The sequence below is a fragment of the Vitis riparia genome, chromosome 19 (genome assembly GCF_004353265.1).
Source record: "Vitis riparia cultivar Riparia Gloire de Montpellier isolate 1030 chromosome 19, EGFV_Vit.rip_1.0, whole genome shotgun sequence".
NCBI classification, from domain to species: Eukaryota; Viridiplantae; Streptophyta; class Magnoliopsida; order Vitales; family Vitaceae; genus Vitis; species Vitis riparia.
Window position 1 is genome coordinate 24,439,988 of NC_048449.1, and position 24,792 is coordinate 24,464,779.

The 24,792-nt window shown below is 35.3% G+C and overlaps 1 protein-coding gene across 1 annotated transcript; it reads right to left on the reverse strand.

The window, feature by feature from the left end:
* Window positions 1-14,515: 14,515 nt before the first annotated feature.
* LOC117909427 (DCN1-like protein 2) lies at window positions 14,516-24,490 on the reverse strand. Its single transcript, XM_034823473.1, has 12 exons — window positions 24,362-24,490; window positions 23,702-23,763; window positions 21,183-21,319; window positions 19,141-19,199; window positions 18,865-18,888; window positions 18,066-18,148; window positions 17,887-17,951; window positions 17,617-17,666; window positions 16,273-16,374; window positions 15,797-15,856; window positions 14,849-14,979; window positions 14,516-14,743 (listed from the first exon to the last, which is right to left on the reverse strand). The coding sequence occupies exons 1-12, from the start codon at window positions 24,362-24,364 to the stop codon at window positions 14,716-14,718; spliced, it is 804 nt and encodes a 267-aa protein (XP_034679364.1). The 5' UTR covers window positions 24,365-24,490; the 3' UTR covers window positions 14,516-14,715.
* Between the last annotated feature and the right edge of the window lie 302 nt (window positions 24,491-24,792).

Sequence of the window (24,792 nt, forward strand, 5' to 3'; positions counted from 1 at the left end):
TCTGCCTCTGAAATCTGCTGCTCTAATGCTACCCTCAATGAACCTATCTCTATCTCAACTGGTAGCACTGCATCCATACCATACACTAAGGAGTAAGGTGTGGCTCTTGTAGATGTGCTAAAAGAAGTCCGATAAGCCCATAATGCAAATGGAAGCTTCTTTGACCAATCCCGAGAAGTCTTAATCATCCTCTATAAGATCCTCTTAATATTCTTATTTGTAGTCTCTATCGCTCTGTTAGTCCGCGACCTGTACGCAAGCGATCTATGATGTTGGATACCGTATCTCTGTAATAAAGTGTCAACATCTACTCTGAAATGTACTCCTCTGTCCGAAATCAGCTAATGAGGGACTCCATAGCGACATATAATGTGTGATATGATGAAACTAGCAACCTCAGATGATGTCAATCTTGCATATGAAGCAGTCTCCACCCATTTGGTGAAGTAATCAATGGCGACCAAGATAAACTCATGACCACTGGAAGACTTTGGTGAAATCTTCCTAATAATGTCTATACCCCATACTAAAAATGGTCATGGCGAAGTCAGTGCATGTAATTCTGAAGGGAGTATGTGAATAAGGTCCCCATGAATCTGGCATTCAGGACATCTTTGAACAAACTAGCAACAATCTCTCTCCATAGTCAACCAGAAATATCCGGTCCTCATGATCTTACCAGCTAACATATGTCCTCCCATATGTGGTCCACAGACTCCCGCATGAACCTCTCTCATCACTTGATCGGCAGAAGCGCGATCTAAACACAATAGTAACATCCCATTAGCTGATTGTCTGTATAGTGCCTCCCCACAGATCACAAATCAGGTGGCTAAGTGTCTCAATGCTCTCTTATCCTTGGCCATGGAGACCTCAGGATATATGTCAAGTCTAAGAAACTGATATATGTCATGGTACCAAGGCAAACCATCATCCAACTCTACCTCATCAATCAAACAACAATAGACAGGAACTGATCTCGACTCAATCAGTAAAGGGCGAACAATGGTATAGGAATATCAATCATGGAAGCTAGAGTAGCTAAGGCATCAGCAAATTGGTTCTGTGCTCTAAGTAGATGTGTATAACTCAAATCATCAAATCTCCTAACCAGCAGCTCTAAGTTTGCATGGTAAGGCCTAAGCTTCACATCTTTAGTCTTCTAATGGCCCTGAATCTATCTCAATACCATATTAGAGTCACCAAACACCTCCATTTGTTTAATCCCGAGATCAAGAACTGTCTCTAATCCCAAGATACAAGCCTCATACTTAACAATATTGTTCGTGGCAGGATGTCGATCAGAGAATGCAATCCGAACTGATCTAGGAATGTAGTCACCAAGAAGGGATATCAACAAAACACATATCCCGTATCCAGAATGGTTGGTCGCGCCATCAAAGTATATGTGCCAACCTGATAGACTAGTCATAGCGGCAACATCCTCATCTGGGAAATCATCATCAATAACTTTACCATCCAAAACCGATAATAAGGCTAAGTGATTCGCAACAATGTTCCCTCTGATAGACTTCTAAGTAACATAATGAATGTCAAACTCAATCAGGAATACCAACCATCTCATGAGTCGACGAACCAAAGCGGACTTGTCAAACAAATATCTCAAGGGATCTAGACTTGATATCAAGTGCATCGAATACTTTGTCATGTAATGTCTCAGTCTCCGAGTAGCCCAAACCAATGCCAAACAGAAGCACTTAATCATGACATATCTCGTCTCATAATCTAATATCCTTTTACTCAAATAATAAATGGCTTGCTCTTTTCCTAAATCATCGAGCTGAACTAACATGCACCCAAAAGTTATGTCTGAGACTAACAGGTATAAGAGTAAGTGATGACCTGGTGTATGAGGCACCAAGACTGGAGGATTTAACAAGTACTCCCTGATCCTCTCAACGGAAATCAACATAGACTCTCACCTTGCCATCCTTTTTGGGAACATGGACAACATTGGCCAGCCACTTGGGATACTCGACTACTGATAAAAATCCCACACTGAGCTGCTTTTGGATCTTCTCCTTCACCTACAAACTCCAACGAGGGTGCAATCATCTCAACTTCTGCTTAATCAGCCTGGCATGGGTAGAAGTGGTAAACGATGTTGGACAACAGATGGGTCGAGGCTCGACATGTCCTCATAAGACCAGACCAAAACATCCAAATATGATTTGAGTAACTAGACAAGGTTATCTCTCTCATCTATAGATAAATCCAATCCGATCTTCAGCTCCTTAATCTGATCTTCTATACCAAAATCAACCATCTTTGTGTCCCCTGTAGCAAGCAAAACTCTCTGATCAATGGGGCCCGGATTAGAAGCAGAAGATGAAGTCATCATTTGAATCATGTTGTGCAATCTCATCATTTATATCAAATATCTATGATGTGGGTGAAAAGAGTGCATATAAAGTAACATCACAAGAGACAGATAGATACTTGAAAATGCTAAAATCCATAAACGAAGAGTCATAACATCGTCAAAATGGGAGACAAATCCTGATAAAACATCAAATGAAAGAGGTGGGTCCACAAAGTCGGACGCTTTTCCAACTAGGCCAATAGTGCTCTCAAACAAATCATCAACAACTATATCATCCTCTGAAAACTCCATAGCAGAAGCAGTTGGATCTCCTCAGCAACCTCTATAGCGAACACCCCAAAGAGATCAAATGGCGAAGCAAACTCAGGTTGGACTATCCTATTAATCTGACTCATACTCATCACTAGCATCTCATCAATGTACTCGTCGTGTGGAACAACTCCATCCACCATGTCCCCAATCTCAGCAAATGTCTCATGCTCATCAACCTCATCTGGGAAATAAAGTGTCATGAGGCTCATACGATCTAGAGATGATGGAGCAGCCAATGCAAACGTGGAAGTGCCAGAAGCTCCATCACTCAACCGCAACTGATGGACAATACATTCAAGCTCGACTTTTTGAACACTGTTGAATCCATCAATAATCCCACCTGAATGCGTCTGTAGCTCTGGTGGCCTCACAAAGTAGTTCGCCAAGCTCATGTTGTATGGGCGAATAGGATAGTCAAATGGTGTGTGAGTCAATCGGGTTCTCACCATTTCCTTGTGCAATCACGCCATATATAGATAATTGGCCGCAGTAGGAATGAACCTAAGTCCAAATGGTACATCATGATCAATGACAGCTATAAACCCATTGGGCCCATGCTGACGTCGCCCTAATCTCATGCCAGGTAGAAAAGACATGTTTTTCATCATGTCAAGCACCACTATACTACTGTGCTGATCAAATGACATAGCCACAAAGTCCTTGCAAAAATCCTCAATCTCCAGAGTCTGCACCTCATCAAACATGAACCCAGTAAAAAACAAATCATCCTCACTATGACTAATTTGAAGCACTGGCTAGAAATAAGTAAACATATCTCCAATAGACTGCACCATGACGACCTGGCCATTATGAATGAACTTTACCTTCTAATAAAGGGAAGAAGAAATGACCCCAACTCTATGGATTCAAGGTCAGCCCAATAATAGGTCAAATGATATAGGAATCCTCAAAACCTGGAATAGAGTAGGAAATGTGGTCAGACCTATCAATAGCTCGATCTCCAAAGTGCCCATGACATTCCTCTTAGTTCTATAATATGTTCTAGTTGTTTGAGTTGAGGTACCAAAGTCTGAGGGCGTGTAACCAAGAGCAATGGCAGTAGCTAAGGGGTAGACGTTTAGGGTTGAGCCATTGTCCAAAAGGACAAATGAGATTTGGTGGCTTGAACAACCAACTGAGATGTACAGAGGATGTGTATGGTCTGAACCCTCAGGTGGCAAATCATCATCGAAAAATACAATGCAAGTGCTTCTACCAGCCGTCATCATGTGAATCAACCCCTCGGGAGTAGTGGTAGTCTTGAATCTGATCTGACTTAAGGTTCGAATCAATGCATCTCTATGAGTGCTAGAAGATGCCAATAAGCTCCAAATAGATATACGAGCCTAGGTGCTCTGCAACTATCCCAGAATCTCATCATCATCTTTCCTAACCTCCTCATTAGAGGTTGCACCCTCTAAGGGTCTAGCGATTATGGGGGGCTGTTGTCATACTACCCTACCTCCGCGAATAACATACTGTATATCTGAAGTATGAACATCATCAACATATGGAGTATGGACCTCATCAACGTCTAGAATCAAAACAAACGAAGTTTGAACACTATAACATGGAAAAATCAATGGCTCAATTGTAGTCAACTGTACTGATGTCACATCGGGTACCAATCTGAATGGTATGGGCATTCGTGGGCCCAAGGTCACTCCATCTACCTCATAAATCCCATCTACTACTATAGGCTTTGACACTGACTCATCCCAACTCAGCATGTGGATATGATCATTAGGCTTAGTGAAATCCATGAAATGTATACCATCGACTGGTGGAGGGATTGCCTATGAAGTATGAGCTGGAAAAGGGTTAGTGGTTACACTTGGCTGATCCAAGTGAACCAAACCTTGATCTATCAAGTCTTGGATGCCATGCCTCAGAGAAGTGCAATGGTTTATGTCATGCCCTGGACCATGATGGTAAGCACAGTGAAGGTCCATCCTGAACTGAAGTGGCATAGGTTGGGGTGGTGGTCTCGGTGCCAATGCAGTCAACAATCCCTCCTCTACAAGCTTCTGGAAAGCTCGACTCAAAGGCATTCCCAACTGGGAAAATTGTTGCATATGTCTATATGCAGGTGGAGCCCTAGGTTGGGGATAATGAGTGGATGACCTTTATGTGGTCTGAGTAGCATAAACTAGTTGTGGAGCTGAGTGTAGAGATGTGGGAGACATAGGTCTAAAAGGAACAGGTGACCTATACTGCGCATGGGGTGATAGTGGATAATAAACTCCGGAAGTCTGCCCAATTGTCTGCTAATATCTAGGGGGCCTTGGTTTAGTGGCACTGATGGCACTGACATCCCCTAATCTTTGTCCAATAGTTGGTCTCTTTTCCTTCGAGTCTAAAATGGAAGAATCAAGCCACAATCCTCTAGCAATACCTTTCTCGATACCATATAATGCTTGCACCAAAGATCCAAAGTCTACATGTGGGAATCCCATTAAATGCCTAGCAAATCGAGGTTGTAAGCTCCTCATAATCATGTTGCTCTAATCCATCTCAGATGTCCTATCAATGATCTGGGCAATCTTCTCCATCCAACGAGAAATGAATGATGTGACTGTCTCGTCGGGCCTCTGCCTCAAGGCCTCCAACTCCCTTCATGAGACATCTATGACAGTGTTAAATGTAAATTTTCGTAGAAACTCATGGGTTAAATCATCCCATGTATGACGATATGACACATCCAAAAAAGTAAACCAACGCTAAGTCACCCCACTCAAGGACATGGGGAATAGCATAATCATCTGAGCCTCATCCAAATCGTGGGCCCTCATCACAGTATTATATAGTCTCAAATGAATGCAGGGGCATCCAATCCCCATGTATTGCTCGATCTTTGGCATCCCGAACTTGGCCGGCAAACTGGCCATTGGTAGTCCGTCAAAATCACCCCATATCATCTCTCCATCTGATACTCTCAACTGTCTCATCCTCTGCTCAAGCCTATCTATACGTGCATGGGCAACCTTTGAGGTCGGAACAATCACCATGGGAGGTGGTGGGGCAACCTTAGTCTGACTTTGTAAAGTAAATGGTGTAGGTTGTGGAATTGTCTAACCAAGTGGAGAATGTGGTGGTATCTAAGTGTCCTGTGTAACCGTCTGACTAAGTTGGAGAGATGATGAGATAGTGGGATCATACTGCACACTTTCCTGAACTGGAACCTGTTGGGCCTGTTGCCCATCCATCATCTGACCAAAACTAGTTATGACCTCCTGGATCGAAGCCATAGCAGTAGGGAACTGATCAACTGTAACCACGTGCGAATCCATATTGTCTGATCTAATTGGTTTGACACTCTTATCAATCTACCTCCAACTCTGATCTAAGAAACTGAACCCATATCAAACTTATCAAAACTCATACAATAGTGGAAATACTAGATAAGATACGGTATAAGGGAAACTCTACAAGGAATGTCTATCAACTATGCAAAAAAGTAACCTGGAAGTATTCAAACTAATATCCAATTTTGAGCAAATATATAATAGACTACTACGAAGGTAACTAAACCTATCACTACTGACCCGACTTTAAAGGCTCACAGATTCACCCACGTGTGGGAAATGAAATCTTGATTCAAGGATCTAAGGCTCAACTTACAAGGTCAAGATGGCTCTAAAAGGAAAATTGTGGACTTTAAAGGATCCCTAGTAGAAGCGATCATACCTTCCAGCGGTACGCAACCCTCTGCATGCCTCTGAAGAGACGAGACGCTTTCATGTAAGGTGGTCATCACTTCTACACATGTACTACCTCGACATCCTAAGGGGGCTTCCTGTAGTGAAAGCTCTTGTCATTCTCAGCACTCAATAGTAACTAAAGTGCACAGTGAGTGGTGTGGGTGCATCCGAAAAACCTTTGAAGTTAAAACAGAAAAAGAAACACACTGGTCACACAAATATCCATGAAACCTAGCTCTAAGCTATACAGGTCTTCAAAGATCGGACTCCAATCAGCATCAATGTGTCAGTCTCCTCCAAAATGTTCCTAAACATCAATATAGCCCATCGCTAGACCCTACTCCTAACCACTAGCTCGGTTAGAGAAACAAACACACACAAGGTCTCACACATGCAAATGTAAGAACCGAAATGAATGAAATGACCGAAGCCAGAGGATTGAAGGTAAGTGGATAGATGTGCAACCCACACAAACAAGCAACATGCAAACACACAAGAGAAGAGCAGTCATGCAACAAGCAAACAAGCAAAGCGCAAGTCTATCATCCATGTCCACACACAAGCTAAATGAAAATATGACAATCAAAATGAATAACAACAAGGATAGCATGCTCAAATATGATCAAAATAATATACAAGTAAGATAATCAATACTAAGACAAATAAGAGATACAACAAAGTGAACATACATATCAAAGTGAGCAGGATAATCATGGCTAGAACAAAATCATTATGCTAAGACAAGCAAGCGGATCAATCAATATCATCACCATGCCAATGCCCCCAAATGGATATAGCGATCAAGCATGGAAAATCATCACATCAAAATCCTCAATATGTTATGATCACTCAAGCATAGAGAAACACAAAGGGAAGGTATCCATCAACTGGCTAATCAAACGCCACATTTGCCTCATTTTAAGTTCAAGTTTGACCCTCTAAAGTTCCCCAACGGAGTTGCCATTTTATGGACCCCACATTTCTACACGATGCGTTCCCACTCGATGGCGCAACTCGTTTTTTAATTGATTTGGTGAAAATATGATTTTTAGAAAAGACTTGGAGTCGCCATTTATTTTTGTTTTATTTTTAAAGGGAAAACAAAATAAGAAATAAAAACCCTAACTGTGACTCCTTATTTGGAAAATACATATCTGCAAAAATCGAATCTGGATCCAGGGGTTAGGTTACTTATTGGGAAGATACGATAAAGACCATAGCACCCCTCTAAGCCCCTAAAAATGGTCTCTACTAAATAAGGTGAAGCAAACATGACAATTAACTAGGAAATCAATAGATACCAATGAAATGATCAAATAATAAAATGAATCATGTATGAGAATAAGCAAAGTGGGAGTGAGAGCGTACCTCGATAGCAAGTAATAGTGCACTATCATGGAAACAATGTTAGCTCAAGTATAAAATTATCACATGCATATCAAAGAGCAAGACAAAGATTAAGCAATATTCATTAAGGATAGCAATTGACAATCAGAAGAGATCATATATAGGGCCCCCACCAAAGCCTAATTTATTTTGCATGAATTAATCCCACAAATTCCATTATTTTGGAATTATGAAAATTGTCTTCATGCTTATTAGAAATCAAGGAAAAGGGAAAATTATTTTAAAATCAAAGAAAATTTGTGAAAGTGCTTACCTGAAAGGAAAGATAGCAAATTTATTTCAAAATGGAATTTTTAGTAACTTAAAACCTTAATGAAGAATGAAAAGTGATAGAATTAAAAAAAAATATATTTGAAAACTAAAGTGGAATTAAAATTATTTGATAAACTAGAGTTTTGAAAATTATATTTAGGAATTGGAGTTTTGGAAATTAAATTTGAAGGAAATTGGAGTTTTAAAATTTTAATTGAGAATTGGAGTTTTGAAAATTAATTGAAAATTGGAGTTTTAAGAATTAAATTTAAGAATTGGAGTTTTTAAAATTAATTTAGAAAGAAATTGGAATTTTGAAAATTATTTGAAAATTGAAATTTTGAGGATTAAATTCGAAAATTAGAGTTTTGAAAATTAAATTAAGGAATTGAAGTTTTGAAAATTAATTTTGAAAGAAAATGGAGTTTTGAAAATTAATTGAAAATTGGAGTTTTAGGAATTAAATTTAAGAATTGGAGTTTTGAAAATTAATTTAGAAAGAAATTGGAATTTTGAAAATTATTTGAGAATTGAAATTTTGAGGATTAAATTCGGAAATTAGAGTTTTGAAGATTGAATTAAGGAATTGAAGTTTTGAAAATTAATTTTGAAAGAAAACGGAGTTTTGAAAATTAATTGAAAATTGGAGTTTTAAAATTAAATTTAAGAATTGGAGTTTTGAAAATTAAATTTGAAAGAAATTGGAGTTTTCAAAATTAATTGAGAATTGGAGTTTTGAAAAAATTAGTTTTAAGAATTGGAGTTTTGGAAATTAAATATGAAAGAAATTGGAGTTTCAAAAATTAAATTTAAGAATGAGAATTTTGGAAATTAAATTTGAAAGAAATTGAAATTTTGAGAATTTAAATTTTGAGGATTAAATTTGGAAGATTGGAATTTTGAAAATTATTTGAAAATTAAATTTGAAAATTGGAGTTTTGGAAAATTTATTTGAAAAACCGAAATTTTAAAAATCATTTAAAAGAGATTTTGCGAAAATCAAACTTTGATACGTGAGGATAAAGAATAATTTTTCACCACAAGGGTTGTCTTGATTTTTAATCATCTTTCCAATATCAACAGTTTGCATATGCCACAATTGGATCCACACATTGAAGGGTATTATTTCTTCTGAAAAGTTGAAGTGCATCTGCCACTTGTGAAAATTCCCATGCCACTATTGACTTGCTATTCACCATTTGCCTATCGTGCTTCATGTTATTAGTGAGCTACCGGCTCCTGGAAGTGAAGTAATGAAGCTCGACTTCTCCATGAAATGCACCAACTTGCTGCCTATTTACACCTAGCAGCACATAAGTCACTCATGCAGGACCTCGTTCCACCTCCCAAAGAGCGGCAACCCTGAAATCCTTGCAAGCAATCACATTTCCCAGCTTCCTTTCTCACCACATCTAGAACTAAGTTAATTAGCTTCCCCTTCCCCCCTCCTTCTCCCCCCTTCCGTGTAGTGACATTTAGACATATACGGGTCAAAAACGAGTAAAAGAGGTGAGTCATCGTATGACTCGATCAACCCATGATTCCTAGGACTTTGTTGGAGAAGAACTCGGAGCTGATCTAACATGTGAGCGAAAAAACATATTCGTCGGTGGCAACCGAACCCATCCTTGCAAGGGTGAGTCCGGTAACAAGCAGAGTGAAGCCAGCACTCGAACATGCCATGAGCAAACTCGCATGAATCGCCCTTCTTGTAGTTTCATTCCTGAAACTCTAGGCACTCCGTGCCAGAGTAGTGAAACTTCTGGGGGTCCCTCCGGTGATGGTGAGGATGTGGAGCAGGATGAGGAAGAATCCGCAGATTAACGGCAGAAGGCGAAACGAGAGTGTTAGGAAAAAATGTAGTTGGAAGCTGCTCCCAATAGGATGTAGTTGCAGAAAAGGAAGACTTTGTGGGTGTGGTAGTGTAATTATGTGACTGGGCTTGAGTGGTTGTGAATGGAGAGACCTATTTTGAGGGTTTTCGACGAAATTCAGTGACGGGCAGCGGATTCCAGTGAGTGTTGGATTGTGGTGGTGGAGATGAGAGAGAGAGGAAGTGATCGAGCCAGCACAATCACTTGATATTTTGGCATTCTTGGTAGATAATTAACCCATGGCTCTAAAAGCCTTAAGAATTCCATGCCGCACAGGGCCACCTTTTGGAGGCCACCATAAACAAAGGAAAAGAAAACAAAGATGGAATCATAGTAAAGACTCCAAATAAATAAATAACAAAAGGAAAACAAGTTGATAACGATATGGAGACTCATTTTCAGGCGACATCCATGGCCAAGGGTGAGTGGAATTGATATAAATAAGAGACATGATTTTCGGGCATCAAACTCAAATGAAATAGAGACAAAATAATTCTAACAATACCAAAGCAAAGAAGATGAAACAACTATGACACAGTCAATGCAACTCATAAATCCGTTAAATATGCTCTCTGATTCGCACCTAGGAGTCCTTAATGCTCTACTTCTGCTCCCGGGAATCCTGAAAATCCCTCTTACTCTTGTTTTCTCTTATTGATCCCTCTGCTATGTAGATCTCTGTTTTTCTATAAATAAAAAAAAAACGCCATCCCTTCTCTTCCAAGCTCCCCTACTTCCTTTGTTTTCAGACGTCCCCTCTTTCTATCAGCTTCCTCATGCTCTATTTTTCTTTCACTTTCCAGTCCCATCCTCCATCTGTTCCATTATTCTTGGTTCAGCAAAGATGTCACCACCATGGCGAGTTGGTGACGTCCTTTTCCATGCGTATCAATCATGCAGCTTAGCCACTTCATCGAGAGGTCGTCCTCCACTCTTCCAAAAAAAAAAAAAAATTCAGCTCACTCCCGATAGCCAATGAGGGGTCTACAAATGTTAATAAGTTTTTAATTGATTTTTTTTAGAATATTTTAAATAATAATTTTTATATATATATGTTGAAAAATTTTGAACAACAATGTTCATGAAATTGTTTTTTCTGAAAACTTTGGTAAACAGGACATCAAGGATATGAAAATTTGAGTGTGTGGACTGATCCTTCATCCTTGGTAAATTAGGTCAAAACATTGAAATGTAAAATGATAACCACCAAAATAGAGGATAAATTAGGGTTTATTTGATTCTTTAAAGAAGCAGTTTTTATGCACAATGTCACTTTTTTTTTTTATGATTTCTCATTGTTTAGAATGTTATTAAAAAATATACTTGGAAAGTATCTCAAATTTCCTTAAAAATAAATCACTTGGTTTAAAAAATAAAAAATGATTATGGATACAAAATTTGTCAAATATGTTATGAAGTCTGAAAAACCATTTTTTGTTCTATAACATAAAAAATTATTTTTAAAATCAATTATTAAATATGCTCTTTTATATAGAGAGAGATGGTATTTTATTTAGTTCATAACTTTGTTTCTTTCTTATTAGTTGGAATCAATTTATTTCCTAGGGTTTTATTCATTTCAAGATAACTTTAGACTTTATCTAATTCGTTTTCGGATTTTTTAAAATTTTTTTTAGGAGTTTTAAAATTATGATTATTTCTAAATTGGGATTTGATTCTAAAAAGAACTTTTAGAATATTTTAAAATTAAAAGACTCCTATAATTTTAAAAAGAGTTTTATAAATATAAATAGAGATATTCTATTTAAAAGGAATATTGATTTTTAGAGAATATAATCATTTATCAAAAGCTTGATTATTTAATTTTCAAACTTTCAAGATATTGCTTGAGAGTAATTTTTTGTTACAACAAAGATTAGAGATTTCATCACGAAATTTCGATAAGGATTTTAAGGGATCCAATAAAGAGTACAGAGGAGTTGCGTCGGGACGTGAAAAAAAAGTGTAGATGTTGACGATATAAAATCTTAGAGAGTAGGTGTATCCGATTAGATAAAACTCTGTATTTTTTTTATTTATATTTAATGGATTATTTAGCGGTAGAGAGACCACCTATAGTTTTTTATACCTAATAAGTTGTTTGCTATATGATTTTTTCATGTAATATTCTGTGTTTATTTAAGTTATTGATTTTATTTATATTTATATAAGATTTTAAAAAAAAATTAATATAAAAGAACAAACTTAAATATATAATAAAAATATTAATTCAAGGATTAATTCAAAGACTAGATTAGTTCCATTATATTAAGACTAAACATAAAAAAAATTTAATTAATATATAAGGAGTAATATTAAGAAATGAAAGGTTGACTGTGTTTTGGATTTGGAAGGAAGACGATTTTTGTTCATTATAAACAAAAATTATATAAAAAATTTATTAGTACCATGTTTTAATATAAAAATATATAGTATTAAAATAAATATTAACCAAAATATTAGCTCATGAAAACCAGTTAACTTAGGAGTATGTGGTGAAACATGTGGCAGTGAAATGTGAGTGGATGGACACTTGTAAAGAGGCTTTCATGCATGCCTACCAAGCTCTAGAGCATTTTCTATTCAAACTTGGCGTTTTTGGTATTTTCTTTCTTGGGGACCAAGGGCTAGGGTTACTTTTCAGTTTCTCACCAAACAAGCAGCCATCAATCACAATCACATCTTTAATTGAGTCCCCTTATTTTATACCTTAATAAGATATTTTCCTCTCATTACCTCGTCACCATTTATCTTATTTTCATTCTTTTATATCTTACAAATAATCCCAATATTTCATTGATCATAATTTTATTCTACAACCCAACCCAACCCAACCCAATTTAGAATTCGTTTGATACTAATTTTAAAAAACATTTACATTTCCAATATTTCATTACTTTCATTGATCATAATTTTATTCCACAACCCAATTTAGAATACATCTTATTTTAAAAAATATTTTTAACATTTCCAATATTTCATTACTTTCATTTTTTTATTCCACAACCCAATTTAGAATACATTTGATACTGATTTTAAAAAACATTTTAACATTTCCAATATTTCATTACTTTCATTGATCATAATTTTATTCCACAACCCAATTTAGAATACATTTGATACTAATTTTAAAAAACATTTTTGACATTTCCAATATTTCATTACTTTCATTGATCATAATTTTATTATACAATTCAATTTAGAATATGTTTGATATTAATTTTAAAAAAACATTTTAAACATTTCTAACACTAATTTTTAAATGTTAAAAAAATTAAAAATATTTTTTAAAATCAGTACCCAATAAACTCTTAATGTGACACCATAAACGGTAAATGATTAAAAATATTTTTTTTACACTTCCAATAGCTTATGTTTCCTATTTTTAAAAATAAAATATAACAAATTTTATATTAGCTACAAAAATTCTTACAAACTTATCTTGAAAGAATAATTGTTTTTAAAAATTCTTTAAAATAATTATGATATTAAAAAAAATTTTACTACCTCAAAATTTTGAAATTTTAAAAAGTAAATTTTAAGAATATAAGATAACTATAGTATGATTTCATCTCTTCCGATCAAATCATACTATATTTTATATAAGAGCATAAGAAAAGTACTACTATTTTCTATTTTAAAAAATAATAAAATGAATATATATATATATATATATATATATATATAAAATAGGACCAAAGAAGAAAAAATCAGTGCAAAGGATTTATCAATTTAGTAACCCTTTATAATATTTAACATTCACATTGCCTAATTTAGAATCTTGCATCTATGATTCAGTAGAATACTGAGCTTCTAATATGAGTCTTTCAATATGTATGATTAAATGTAGAATATTAAACAAAACATACAAGGAATGAGACATGCACATACATACATGTGACCACTTTCAGAAATCATAGAAAACCATTTTTGAAATAATTAAATCATCCCTGCTGCACAAATCTAAAACTAGAACCCTATCTGAGTGAAGCAACATTGAATAGTTTCCAATCCATCATTCACTTTTAATATAGAACTGGTCAGCCAAGAGCACTTTGAAAAGTAAACAAGGGAAAATGTTAATGAAGACATTGCAGTAATATGTAATCAAATCATAAACATTGCCCATCAAATGACACACAAGAATCTACAGCATCCATCCTGCAGGATACATTTATTTTGGAACCTTGACTCATCCTGAGGCTTATACCAATGTCTAACCATCTCTGATTTTACGACCTTATTCTCTATAAAAAGCAATACACACTTGAAGCAAAATACAAAAACTATCAACTTATTTTCCATGTTTCCCTTATTTCTAAAAACATTTTAAACAAAAACACCTATACATACTTCGAATGTGTTATAAAAAATCACCATATTCTCACAACAAATTCTTGAAAACTGTCGATAAAAAATTTGTTTGACATGTTTTCCTAAGTTTGAAAACAACCCCCTGTTCTTTAAAAGAGAGAACAGTCTTCAAAAACAGTTTCCAAACAGGCCCGTGAAACATGGCTCGAGCCATCTTAGCTCTCTCCTTTCATCAGAAGCTTAGAAGGCAACAAACTAGGCACATTTCCAACAGGAGGAAAGCAGAGGAGTTGTGTGTTCAATCTACTTGCTTTCAACATGGAAAGGAGCAAGAAGTGTACATTTCTAGCTATAAAAATTTACACCATGAGCTCACTAGATACTCACAAATTTTACTTCACAAGAAAATCCATATACCCATATCAACAGTCCCAATTACTGTAAATGTAGAGCGAGTACTGATTAAGTCAGTAAAGAGAAAATGTTTCATAATTTACGGTGTCTTTTGTTCTTATTTTTCCTTTGTTGGTCTCTTTATTCTGAAAATGAAGAGTAAATTAAGGGAGCAGCACAACCTAAAACAACACACGAACAAAGATGATAGAACACTCCACAACATACACCTCCATTGCACGAGTTCTCACCGTTTTAGGCTCCAGTCAATCGGCTGGCCCTTTTGGATGATGTTGTTCTCATTCAAGTACTCCACAAACTCATCAATGAGATACGGCCAAGCTCCTTCAGCATCATAATTAGACAGTGAAGGATCCACAGTCTGCGTAACAGATACCATGGCCAGGTATTAGTAATGTGATTATGAGTAGTGTCAGTACAACCAGCAAGGTCATATTTAATCAACACATGGGTTGATGACCCTTTTCTTCTAACCTATAGATAGAGACTATAAGTAGGGAGATAATTCCCAGTAATGATTGTGGGTTTCAGGGTAGTTTGATGAAATTTTGGCAGTTCCTCAACAATTTGAACCAGATAAAATAGAAGAACAAACTGCATATAAAACAATGTTTCTATTCGTACAAAATGTGCCTAAGGCTGCATCTCATTTAGCAGAACCAATTTCCCAACATAAGTAGGGTACCAGGAAGGAGAGGCAATTCACTGTCTTTCCTTTGTCATCATATCGAAGCATATGTATTGAATTGTACACATTGAAGAACCCATGAAAAAAGAGAAATGATTGTTTGTTTAAAAATTGTTCTTAAATTTTTTTTTCTGTTATTTAGAATTAAAAACAATTTTCTATTATTTAGAATATAAAACAGTTTTCTAACTAAAAAAAAAACACATTTGATAAATTTTTAACTCAAAGAGAAGATTAAGTCAAGAAAATTTTCATATTTGAATCCTTCAATAGAATTTTGTTCCTAAAAAGAATTTTGAACTGTTCTAAAAACTTATTTTTGAGAACTGTTTTTAAAAACGTTGTCAAACAGACTCAAAGTAGCTCATTCTATGAATGAATTATTAATTCAATTGTGTGAATGTAGGGAGGTAAACAAGGGTTCAAGAGCAGATCAACAGCACATGCAAGTTGCACAGCCAGGCATGTATACCAAATCTTAGCATCTTACCTTTGCAAACTCCAATAATTGAGACCAGGTGTCCCTAGAGATTGCTTTATTATGTCGAGCCTAAATTTAATGGCACCAACAAAAACAAAAGCTAAATATATTAGTAGATGCCATAAATAAGAGCTATCAATGAAATATGAGATGATCAAATTCATGCACAAAAATAAAGACAACTTTTTTTAACATACAAAATACGATCTACTTGATGAACAATAATGCGGTAACAAAATGGATTTCTACCTCAATTATTGCTTATTGGTAAGTAAAAGGTAAGCAGATAAAAGAGAAGTTCAATTGAAGGACTCTTTACATGACAAATATTCCATTTATAACCCAAAAACACCCACAAAAAGGTATTATACCATATTGATGAGTATTTCGTGCCCATAGCAAGTTGCAACAAAACATTACTGGTTTTCATATGAGTTTTTAATGATCCTAGTAAATATTAATGAAGGAATTTGTAGTTAAGGAACCTGTAGGAACTGGCACCAGTGATCAACCAACGCCCATTGCTTTTCAGCAAATAGTAACTGCCACATACCAATTGCCGTATCCAATGCCAAAGATTTCTGACCCTGCAATCAGTAAATGAACATCAGTACCTGAAATCATGGAGATATCAAAAGTAAACCAATTTTTTATCAAGCACTATAATTTTTCAATTGCATAAACATATGGCTGGCACTCTCAAAAGGTTTGAGTATATTCCATAATAGAATTTATATATATTGTTTCATGTAACTGCCACCACCAACCCTGTGACCTGAATGCCTCTTAAACAACTCGATTAAATAATCCCCCATCACCACAAATATAACTGAAACCCAAACTATCACCAAAAATAAAGGGAACAATAAACATGTGAATGATCCGAACAAAGGGGTGCATTCGCCTTGATGAACGCTCAAACACCATCATGTTCTTTTCCTGCTCTTTTTCACACAAGAACTGCCTTCTGTGACAACCACTTGCTCCATTGCCAAGTTAGTTTCACAATAACAATTATGACTTTTGGGGTTTAAAAAAGAATCAAAAGAGAGTAGATGCCCTGAAGAAATAATAAAAAAGTGAAAGATAACATTTTACCCTCCTTTCAAAATGGCTCATATGCAATAAATAAATAAATGGCAATGGCAGAAATACATAAACAATTTAGCTGATGATAAAAATACCCTCAGCAACAACAGGAAGGCAATTTTGCTTACAATTTGAACACATTGATTGGCATATTGTTTCTTACAGCATTTTATAAGAAAACCAATTTCTCTGAAATCAGCTTTTCTATTAGTGTTAAGAGTGGAGCAAAATGTTGATGGCTGTTCAACAGGATTGGTTATCGTACTGGCACTATTCTCTTTGCTCTTCTGGTGGCTCCCTATTGGACTTCAGAAGTCCATGGCGACTTATGATTCTAGACTCTTTATCAGGCTCTCATAGTGGCCTTCAGATATGCTTCCTTGATCTGGTTTGGAGCAATCTCTCTTATTTAATTCACCATAGCCATACTTATTGACATTTTTCTCTCTTCTGTGTGTGTGTTTCAAATATTTGCTCATTTTCAGTCAAAGAGAATCCTCAATCCACAACAATTTTCAGTTTTAAAGCTTCAATAATAAGCAAAACTTGAAATGTAGAAAAGATTGGTAACAACTAAGAAGCAAGGACAAATTTGAAGGAATATTTGACAGTACGAACTATTGAAAAGAGCTATGATTTCAAGATACTCTAAAAAAGGATAAAGATTATAAAAGGAAAAAAAAAAAAAGTTAATAATGAAAAAGAAATCCTCAATATGTTTATGCATAAAACATGTGTACCTTTTCTTTAGCCCAGCCAAAAGCAAAGTTGTATATCTCACGGAACTTTTCTGGAATATAGTAAGAAACAGACAACATTTCAGCAAGAAAAGACCAAAAGTCCAGTCTATTATTCTCACAGTACTGATCAAATCAAACTATTACCAAAAGAAGTCATTTTTTCTTAAAAATATATATTAAAATATGACTATATCTATAAGTAGCAACAGCACATATGGAATTATAAAGTAATTTGATCACATAGAGAGAATTATGTATCTTTACACATACGTTCATCTTTCAGCTCAGTACGCATGAATTGTATCCTCTCACGAAATTTCTCCAGTGAATCTATCCTGTAGAGGGCATATATAGCTTTCAATGAAATTCACCTCATAGCAGTTTCAATAAAATATAATTCAAATTATCAAGGAAAAATATACAAAACAGAAAGGCCAAAGGATACATACCCCAATGCTTGCAATCCACTAATGAACTCCTGTTTTGAAAATTCGCACATGGTGGCAGCCTTCATGTGCCATGAGACAACTAACTGCAGGAAATGGGAAAAGAAAAATGATCATCTAGGTCAGAAAAATTGTCCAACCAGGTCATTAATCAATCTTCTTGATAAATAATCTCAAAACCAAACAACCACTATCATGAATTATAGATACAGATCCGGGCTTCGGAAATTTCATGCTTAAAAGCTTCTCACAATTTCTTTATTAACAAGTTGAAATAAAAAATTTATTCTTAAAATTTTCAGACTAGATGGATAATAAACCTCAACATTCACACATATAATGTGACAAGAAAAAAATGGAAAAGATCGTGATCAGGTTAAAAACAAATCAAAAACCTCACTATTCACATCACTTCCACTACTGCCAAATCTTCACAAAAGTATTCTGAAAATTTTGGTAATTTCTCAAATACATTTTCAGTCCAAACTCCACAACTAAAATTTGAATTTAGCATATTGTGGGTTATCACTCAATGGACTTTGTAGAAATTCTCACATAGTTTCTATTTACCAGGGAAAAAAAATGAATCTAGTAGCAAAGGATAATCTTCCAGGGTAAAATCCAATGTGTCACCATGTAGACATGATTTATTATATTTATAAAATTCCTTTTTGACTCTGCTCATGCTCCTGTCTTGGAGAAGTTCTATGCTCCCTATGCAATCTTCTGGAATATTCATTATGAATTACCCACCTAGGAAACTAGTTAACCATGCATGCCTTGTATAGCAATATGCACATACCATAACAATATCTTGAGGATCCACCTGCCCAAAGAAAGAAGAAGAGTAAGTTCATATTCTGTGAGAATATAAATGCATTGAACAACCTTTAGAGAGGAGAATATCATTATTTTTTTTAAAAAGAAAGGCTTTAGTACTTAATTAAAATGGTCCATAAGCTCCAAAGCATTATGGGCAAAACCTTTCCAGATTTTTCTTCCTAAGATACTAGAAATGTTTCTATAAGATTTAATTGTGTGATTAAGAATGTTAACAACAATAAATCAAGACAGCTACCTGAAGGTCATTGCAAAGGACGGAGATGCCATCAGCCATTATCATATCAACATATGGATCTGCAAAACATGAGAGTTCCCTTGAAGTCAAAATTTCTTTATTAACACCAATTCATGGCTTACATTATTTATGTATGACAAAAATAAACCATATCAGGTGCTTTAGGCAGTAGGAAAATTGAAATCTATATTAATAATGCTGGTTTGGGCTCAATCAAAAAAAAAAAAATAATGCTGGTTTGGGTTGGATCACTGGGCATTCTACTAGAACCATGAAGAGCAGGTTTCATATCCCATGTGATTATGGGATGCATGAGAATTTCCATGAACAATTCGCCTACAGTGTATATTTGAATGTAACACATTATGCAGAAATTGTGATTTACAAAGAAACTAAATGGGAACCTTAATAAATGATGGTTAGCCAAAAGGTTGCAGGATACGAAGCATTAGAATTGGACTTCCTTGCTGTCTATGAGTTCTTGGGACAATAGTGGTTATCAAGAAGACTAAAAGTTCTTTCAGGGTCCAATGTGGTTATTGGCACCTCTACAATTTTGAACATCCTCTTCAACTGAGATAATAGGGGGACTAGTGAGGTTGATAAATAGGCCTAGAGTAAGAGCTAGAACTTCAAAACAATTTAGACCTCTATGGTCTGGGCTTCCCCATGCAGTGGTGGGGACTTCCATTAGTAACTCCAATGCCATTAGATTTCCTAATGAGAAATCTAGGAATTCTATAACTGCCAAAAAGGATGAGGGACTTAATATTCTAATTCAGAGCTGTGGCTTGAAAAGTGCTTGCTAAACCAAAAGCCATAGTTTTAAAAGGCAAAAGGTGCATTTAAAGCCTTTCTAAAGCTTTAGGTGCAAGGCACACAAAACAAAAAATAACCTAGAATCCATGTCACTTTAAAAAAATATGAGGTTCTTTCTACAATTTCATTTTATTTTTGATAGGCTTCCTGCCACAATTTTATAGCCACCAAACATGGAAAACTCCTTGTTAACTTCTTAGAGAATATTTGATTCAACATCAAACTCCACAAAATCAACCAATCTCCCTTCTCCCTGAAAATAAATATTTTGTTCTCCAGAGTAATAATGTAAAGAGAAACAAGCATGCACTGAGAACTGCATGAGGAATCATCCTCGTTAAGCTGAGTGAGCACTTGGATTAGCTTGCAGTAGTAAAGTGTTAAGGCCAGAAGGAAGAGTCATTTGCAATGAAATGATAGAAGAGCAAAAAAAAAGGAAAGGAAAAAAACATGTTGAACAATCTGAGAAAGGCGCAAAATTCTTGAGTATACGCAACAGGAAAACACAAAATGGGCACCTTGGACATGGAAAAGTGACCAGATGGCCAAGAGCTAGAATTCTTTTCATGATCAGGTGTCCAATCAAAATCTCCCTCCCCTTCAGGACCCAATTTTCTCAATCATTGCAAAAAAATTTCCATGGTGTTTTAGAAGAAGAAAATAGAATATTCACCTATTGTTACCAAAAACCAAGTTCAGGAACCTTTATTAAAAGGGATGAAACCATCCAAGCCAGGATACTCTATTTTTGCATTTTCTACCTAATGGGATTACCAATGGTATGCGTGTTCTATATCATTTTCAAGGAACCACATGGAATCAAGATTCATCATCTAGAGGTTCCCATCTCTCCATCTGGTAGCTGTTTTACTTTCATAGGATAATTTCTTTCAACAAGACTGAGAACAAGGACAATGTCCTCAATCCCCTTCCAGGCAAATGAAAGCTCTAGATTGCAAGATTACAAGCACTTGGTCTATCCTCAAATTCTAAATTTCATTGCATTCACAAGCAGAACACCATACCCCCTTGTGTGGATAAAGCTAGCAGACTTAAATTAAACATTCACAAGTACAATAAAGTTGCAATCTTGATGATAGCAAAAACATAATCAACTGTCTTGCTTATGACAAAAAATGGAAAATAAGTGTGCAGCATGTGTCATGCACACATTTGAGGAGGTGGTAGTCATTTAGGAACACAATGGGAAAAGAAAAACTTGCCTTTATATCTACTGTAAAGCTCCTCCAAATGTCTAGAATCAGTAAATGCTTTAATCTGGGGCTGACTGTAAAATACATCAAATGCTCCTTCAAGATGCCAATCACTGGCCTTCAAAGCATGAAGAGCAACTTTTTCACTGCATTTTGAAAGGAGGAAAAAAGAAAAAAGAAAAAAAAAAAGGATAAGGCTTTTGTAATATTAATTGAACTAAAAAATGATATAAATACACATACACACACAGAAAGACCATTTTGCCTAGACAACAAAGGGTAATATAACAAACGTTCAAATGAAAGAGTAAAGTTGTAAGAGGCAATTGTCCTTGATGAGGAGGTTAGGAGATTTGGAGACATAAAATGTGTTGAGAAGTTTTTGGACAAGTTGCGCTTGGTTTTGTTTTGATAGGCCTTAGTGAAAATCTATGGACCAGCTTATTTTTTTCAGGTGTTCTTAATGGAGCTGTCTCTTCAACCAAGTTGACACAGTTCATGCGCTCCATCTAAAGTTGCCTTTCCTACTTAAGGTGGTTAAAGATGAAGACCTCTTGATCAATGTGCTAGTAGTCCCTTTCCCACTACACATTTTCTACCAAGTTAGTCAACTTCTTTTCCTCCATTTTGCAGTCTCTAGAGATTTGTGAGGCTTTAGGCTTCTTTTTTTATGAGTTTCAGTAGTAAACTTATATGGATATTATCCTCATCATCTTCTTTGGAGCCTTTCCAAGGAATGGAATTAAAGAATATAAGTGCAGGGAGCTCTCTAACATTAAATGAAGTTGTGCTGAAATCTATTTTTGCTTAGGCCTCTAGGATGGGGTTGTTGGACACCCACTGAATTATGGATTTAGGTCTTGACATCATATGTGATTCGACTCTTTGCCCATTCTTTTTAAAGAAGAATGTTTATTCAGAAAAAGGGAAGAGAAGTTTTACTGTTTTCAGCCGCATTTCAATGAAAATGAAATTTAAGGGCTAAAAATGAAAAGATTAAAAACCCACACTTCCAAATATGCAAAATATGTAAAATAGGAAAACAACACAACACGGGATACACAAGTTGACAAATACATCTAATTTTACCAAAATTAGGTTTGTGTATCCCACATACACACACACACACACACATATATATATATATTCTAATAGGCAAAAAAAGAAATGCACTAAAATGCACCTAACAAAAAAGAGGCACAAGCATATTCACATGATGTATTTGAATTCTGAAATACATATGAAGAAAAGGAAAACCAACTAAAAGCAGCCTGAGTAGAAAGTTGCACCCCATAAAAAATTCCGGCATTGTGCTCTTTCCAAACGGTCCCGAACAAACATAACAGAATCAACTTCCAAACCAATGCACAGAAGTTTCATTCCAGCTAAGGACTACCTCTTTAACCAAACTCAATAGAACCCTAAACACTTCTACTAAGAGAAAAACAGGACACAAGGTCAAAGATCCAATCACAATGTATCAGAACATGATTGGAAGATTCAGCATCATGCTTACGAAGGCAACAACTGTTGAGCAGCTTCCAACCATTTCTCATGCGATTATTTATCATGAGCATTTTCTCTAGTACCGCCTCCCATATAAAAAAACCACCTTAGAAGCAGTATTAGAGATTCATATCAGTTTAGATGGGAAAGTGACAACATCACCACAGTCAAAGACACGTGATGTGTTCTGATTGAACGTTTTCCTTTAGATTCTATAGCATCCACATAATAACTAGAAACAAACCCAGCCTCCGATATTCTCCAATAAGACTATAGGATTGACAGCCAAGATGCAACATGTGAAAATTTCCTAAATTTGCCTCATAAAATCATGCATAACCACAGAAGAATACAAAACATTACTATTGACTCTTCAAATTTTTATTTTGCCACGAATCCAAGAACAAAAATTCCACAAATTAATGCACGTCCATTAGTTTCCAAATTCATTCTTTAATAGCCACTATTACGAGGGAGCGTTTAAGTCAATTCCCCCTGTGCTGATCATCAAGCAATGAATCGGTGTAGTAAATAGTAAACATATCAAACATATACGTAAGATTACATTCAAAATGTTAGAGAAAAATAACCACAAACTTGCAACACACACCTAATCTTTTCAAATTCATTAAAATGATATAACATCCAAGGAGAGCGTAGGTGCAAATAGAAAGAGACACTAAGCTGCTAGCAGTTGCTACCTTACAAGTATATGCAAACTAAACAACATGTATATTCCCTATTAGCGGCATTGCATGTCATTTAGCATCCTATTTCTAGAAACTGCTTCTCTTTTGAAATTTTTTCTTTTCCCTTTGTTTCCATATTGTTTTTCAAACAGGTGCTCACCGAATGATTTTACTCCACGTTTTCAATTTTCCATGCTTCTAATAACAGAAAAAATGCAGTAACAAGTGCAGGTAATAAATGCCCAAGGTTGTTCATCGCCAACCATGGCCACCCCATAAACAGAAATATAAAACTCAGTTCAGCAGTGAAACCCAACACCACTGTTAGATTACCTTGCCCCAGTTATTGCCATGAATTGCTGGACTTTGTCCCGGTGACCTCTACCCAATTTGTGCTGTCAAAAGAACATCAAAGTGAATTCACAGAAACCACAAGAAATAATAAAATAGATTTGAACACACATGATTTAACATCACCAAGCTCACGTGCACCAGAAGATTTAAAAAGAAAACAAAAAAGGAAGAAAAAAACTATTCCATTAAAAAAAACCCAAAAAAATTCTTTATCCAGGTTATATCCTGAAAAATATTCTCCCATAAGGAAAAAGTGAGTGGTGATATCGAATCATTTGGATCCTAATTTTCACCCACCTTTGATTGCTGAGAAATATTGAATCTGATATTCTTCGTTTACCTAATTGACCTTAATATAACTAATTGGCTCAATCGGCGTCATGCTTTTATTCATTTCCACAAAACAAAACTGCATGCAAGACAAGATTCGACCATATTCTTTCTTTTCCAAAATTTTCTCAGCAGCTAAACAGAAGGTTTCAGATTAAATCAAAGACAAAACAGAGCTGAACCTACAGATGATTAGAGCTCTCCCGTACAACAATCACCATAATTCACAGATATGAAGAACCCATGGATGAACTCCACAAACAAATAGAAGAAAAAACCAAGAAAAAAAAAGGCGGATAATGAAATTACCATTTTTTGTGAATTTGGGGAAGGAAACCGAATATATGAGAGATGGTTGATGGGTTGTGTGAGAAATTCTAGAGAGAGAAACTAGGGTTTCCGGGTTTTTCTCTCTCTAGAACACACTACGTTTTTTGCACTCAGTAGACCTCAGATATAGCTTTCTTTTTTCTAACCATTTCCGTGTTCTTTCTCGTTGTTTTTTATATTTACCAAAATGCCCTCGTGTTGTGTCCCAGTAAAGGATAAAAATATTGGTAATCCCCACTTCCATTTTACGAATATATTAAATATATCAAAATCATATCGATGGATATTAAAATTTATCAAAACTTATTAAAATATTAAAAAAAACTTTAACAATAATATAATAAATGATAATAAATATTTTAAAATTATTAAAAAATGATATAGGTATATAATATAATTAATCATATGAT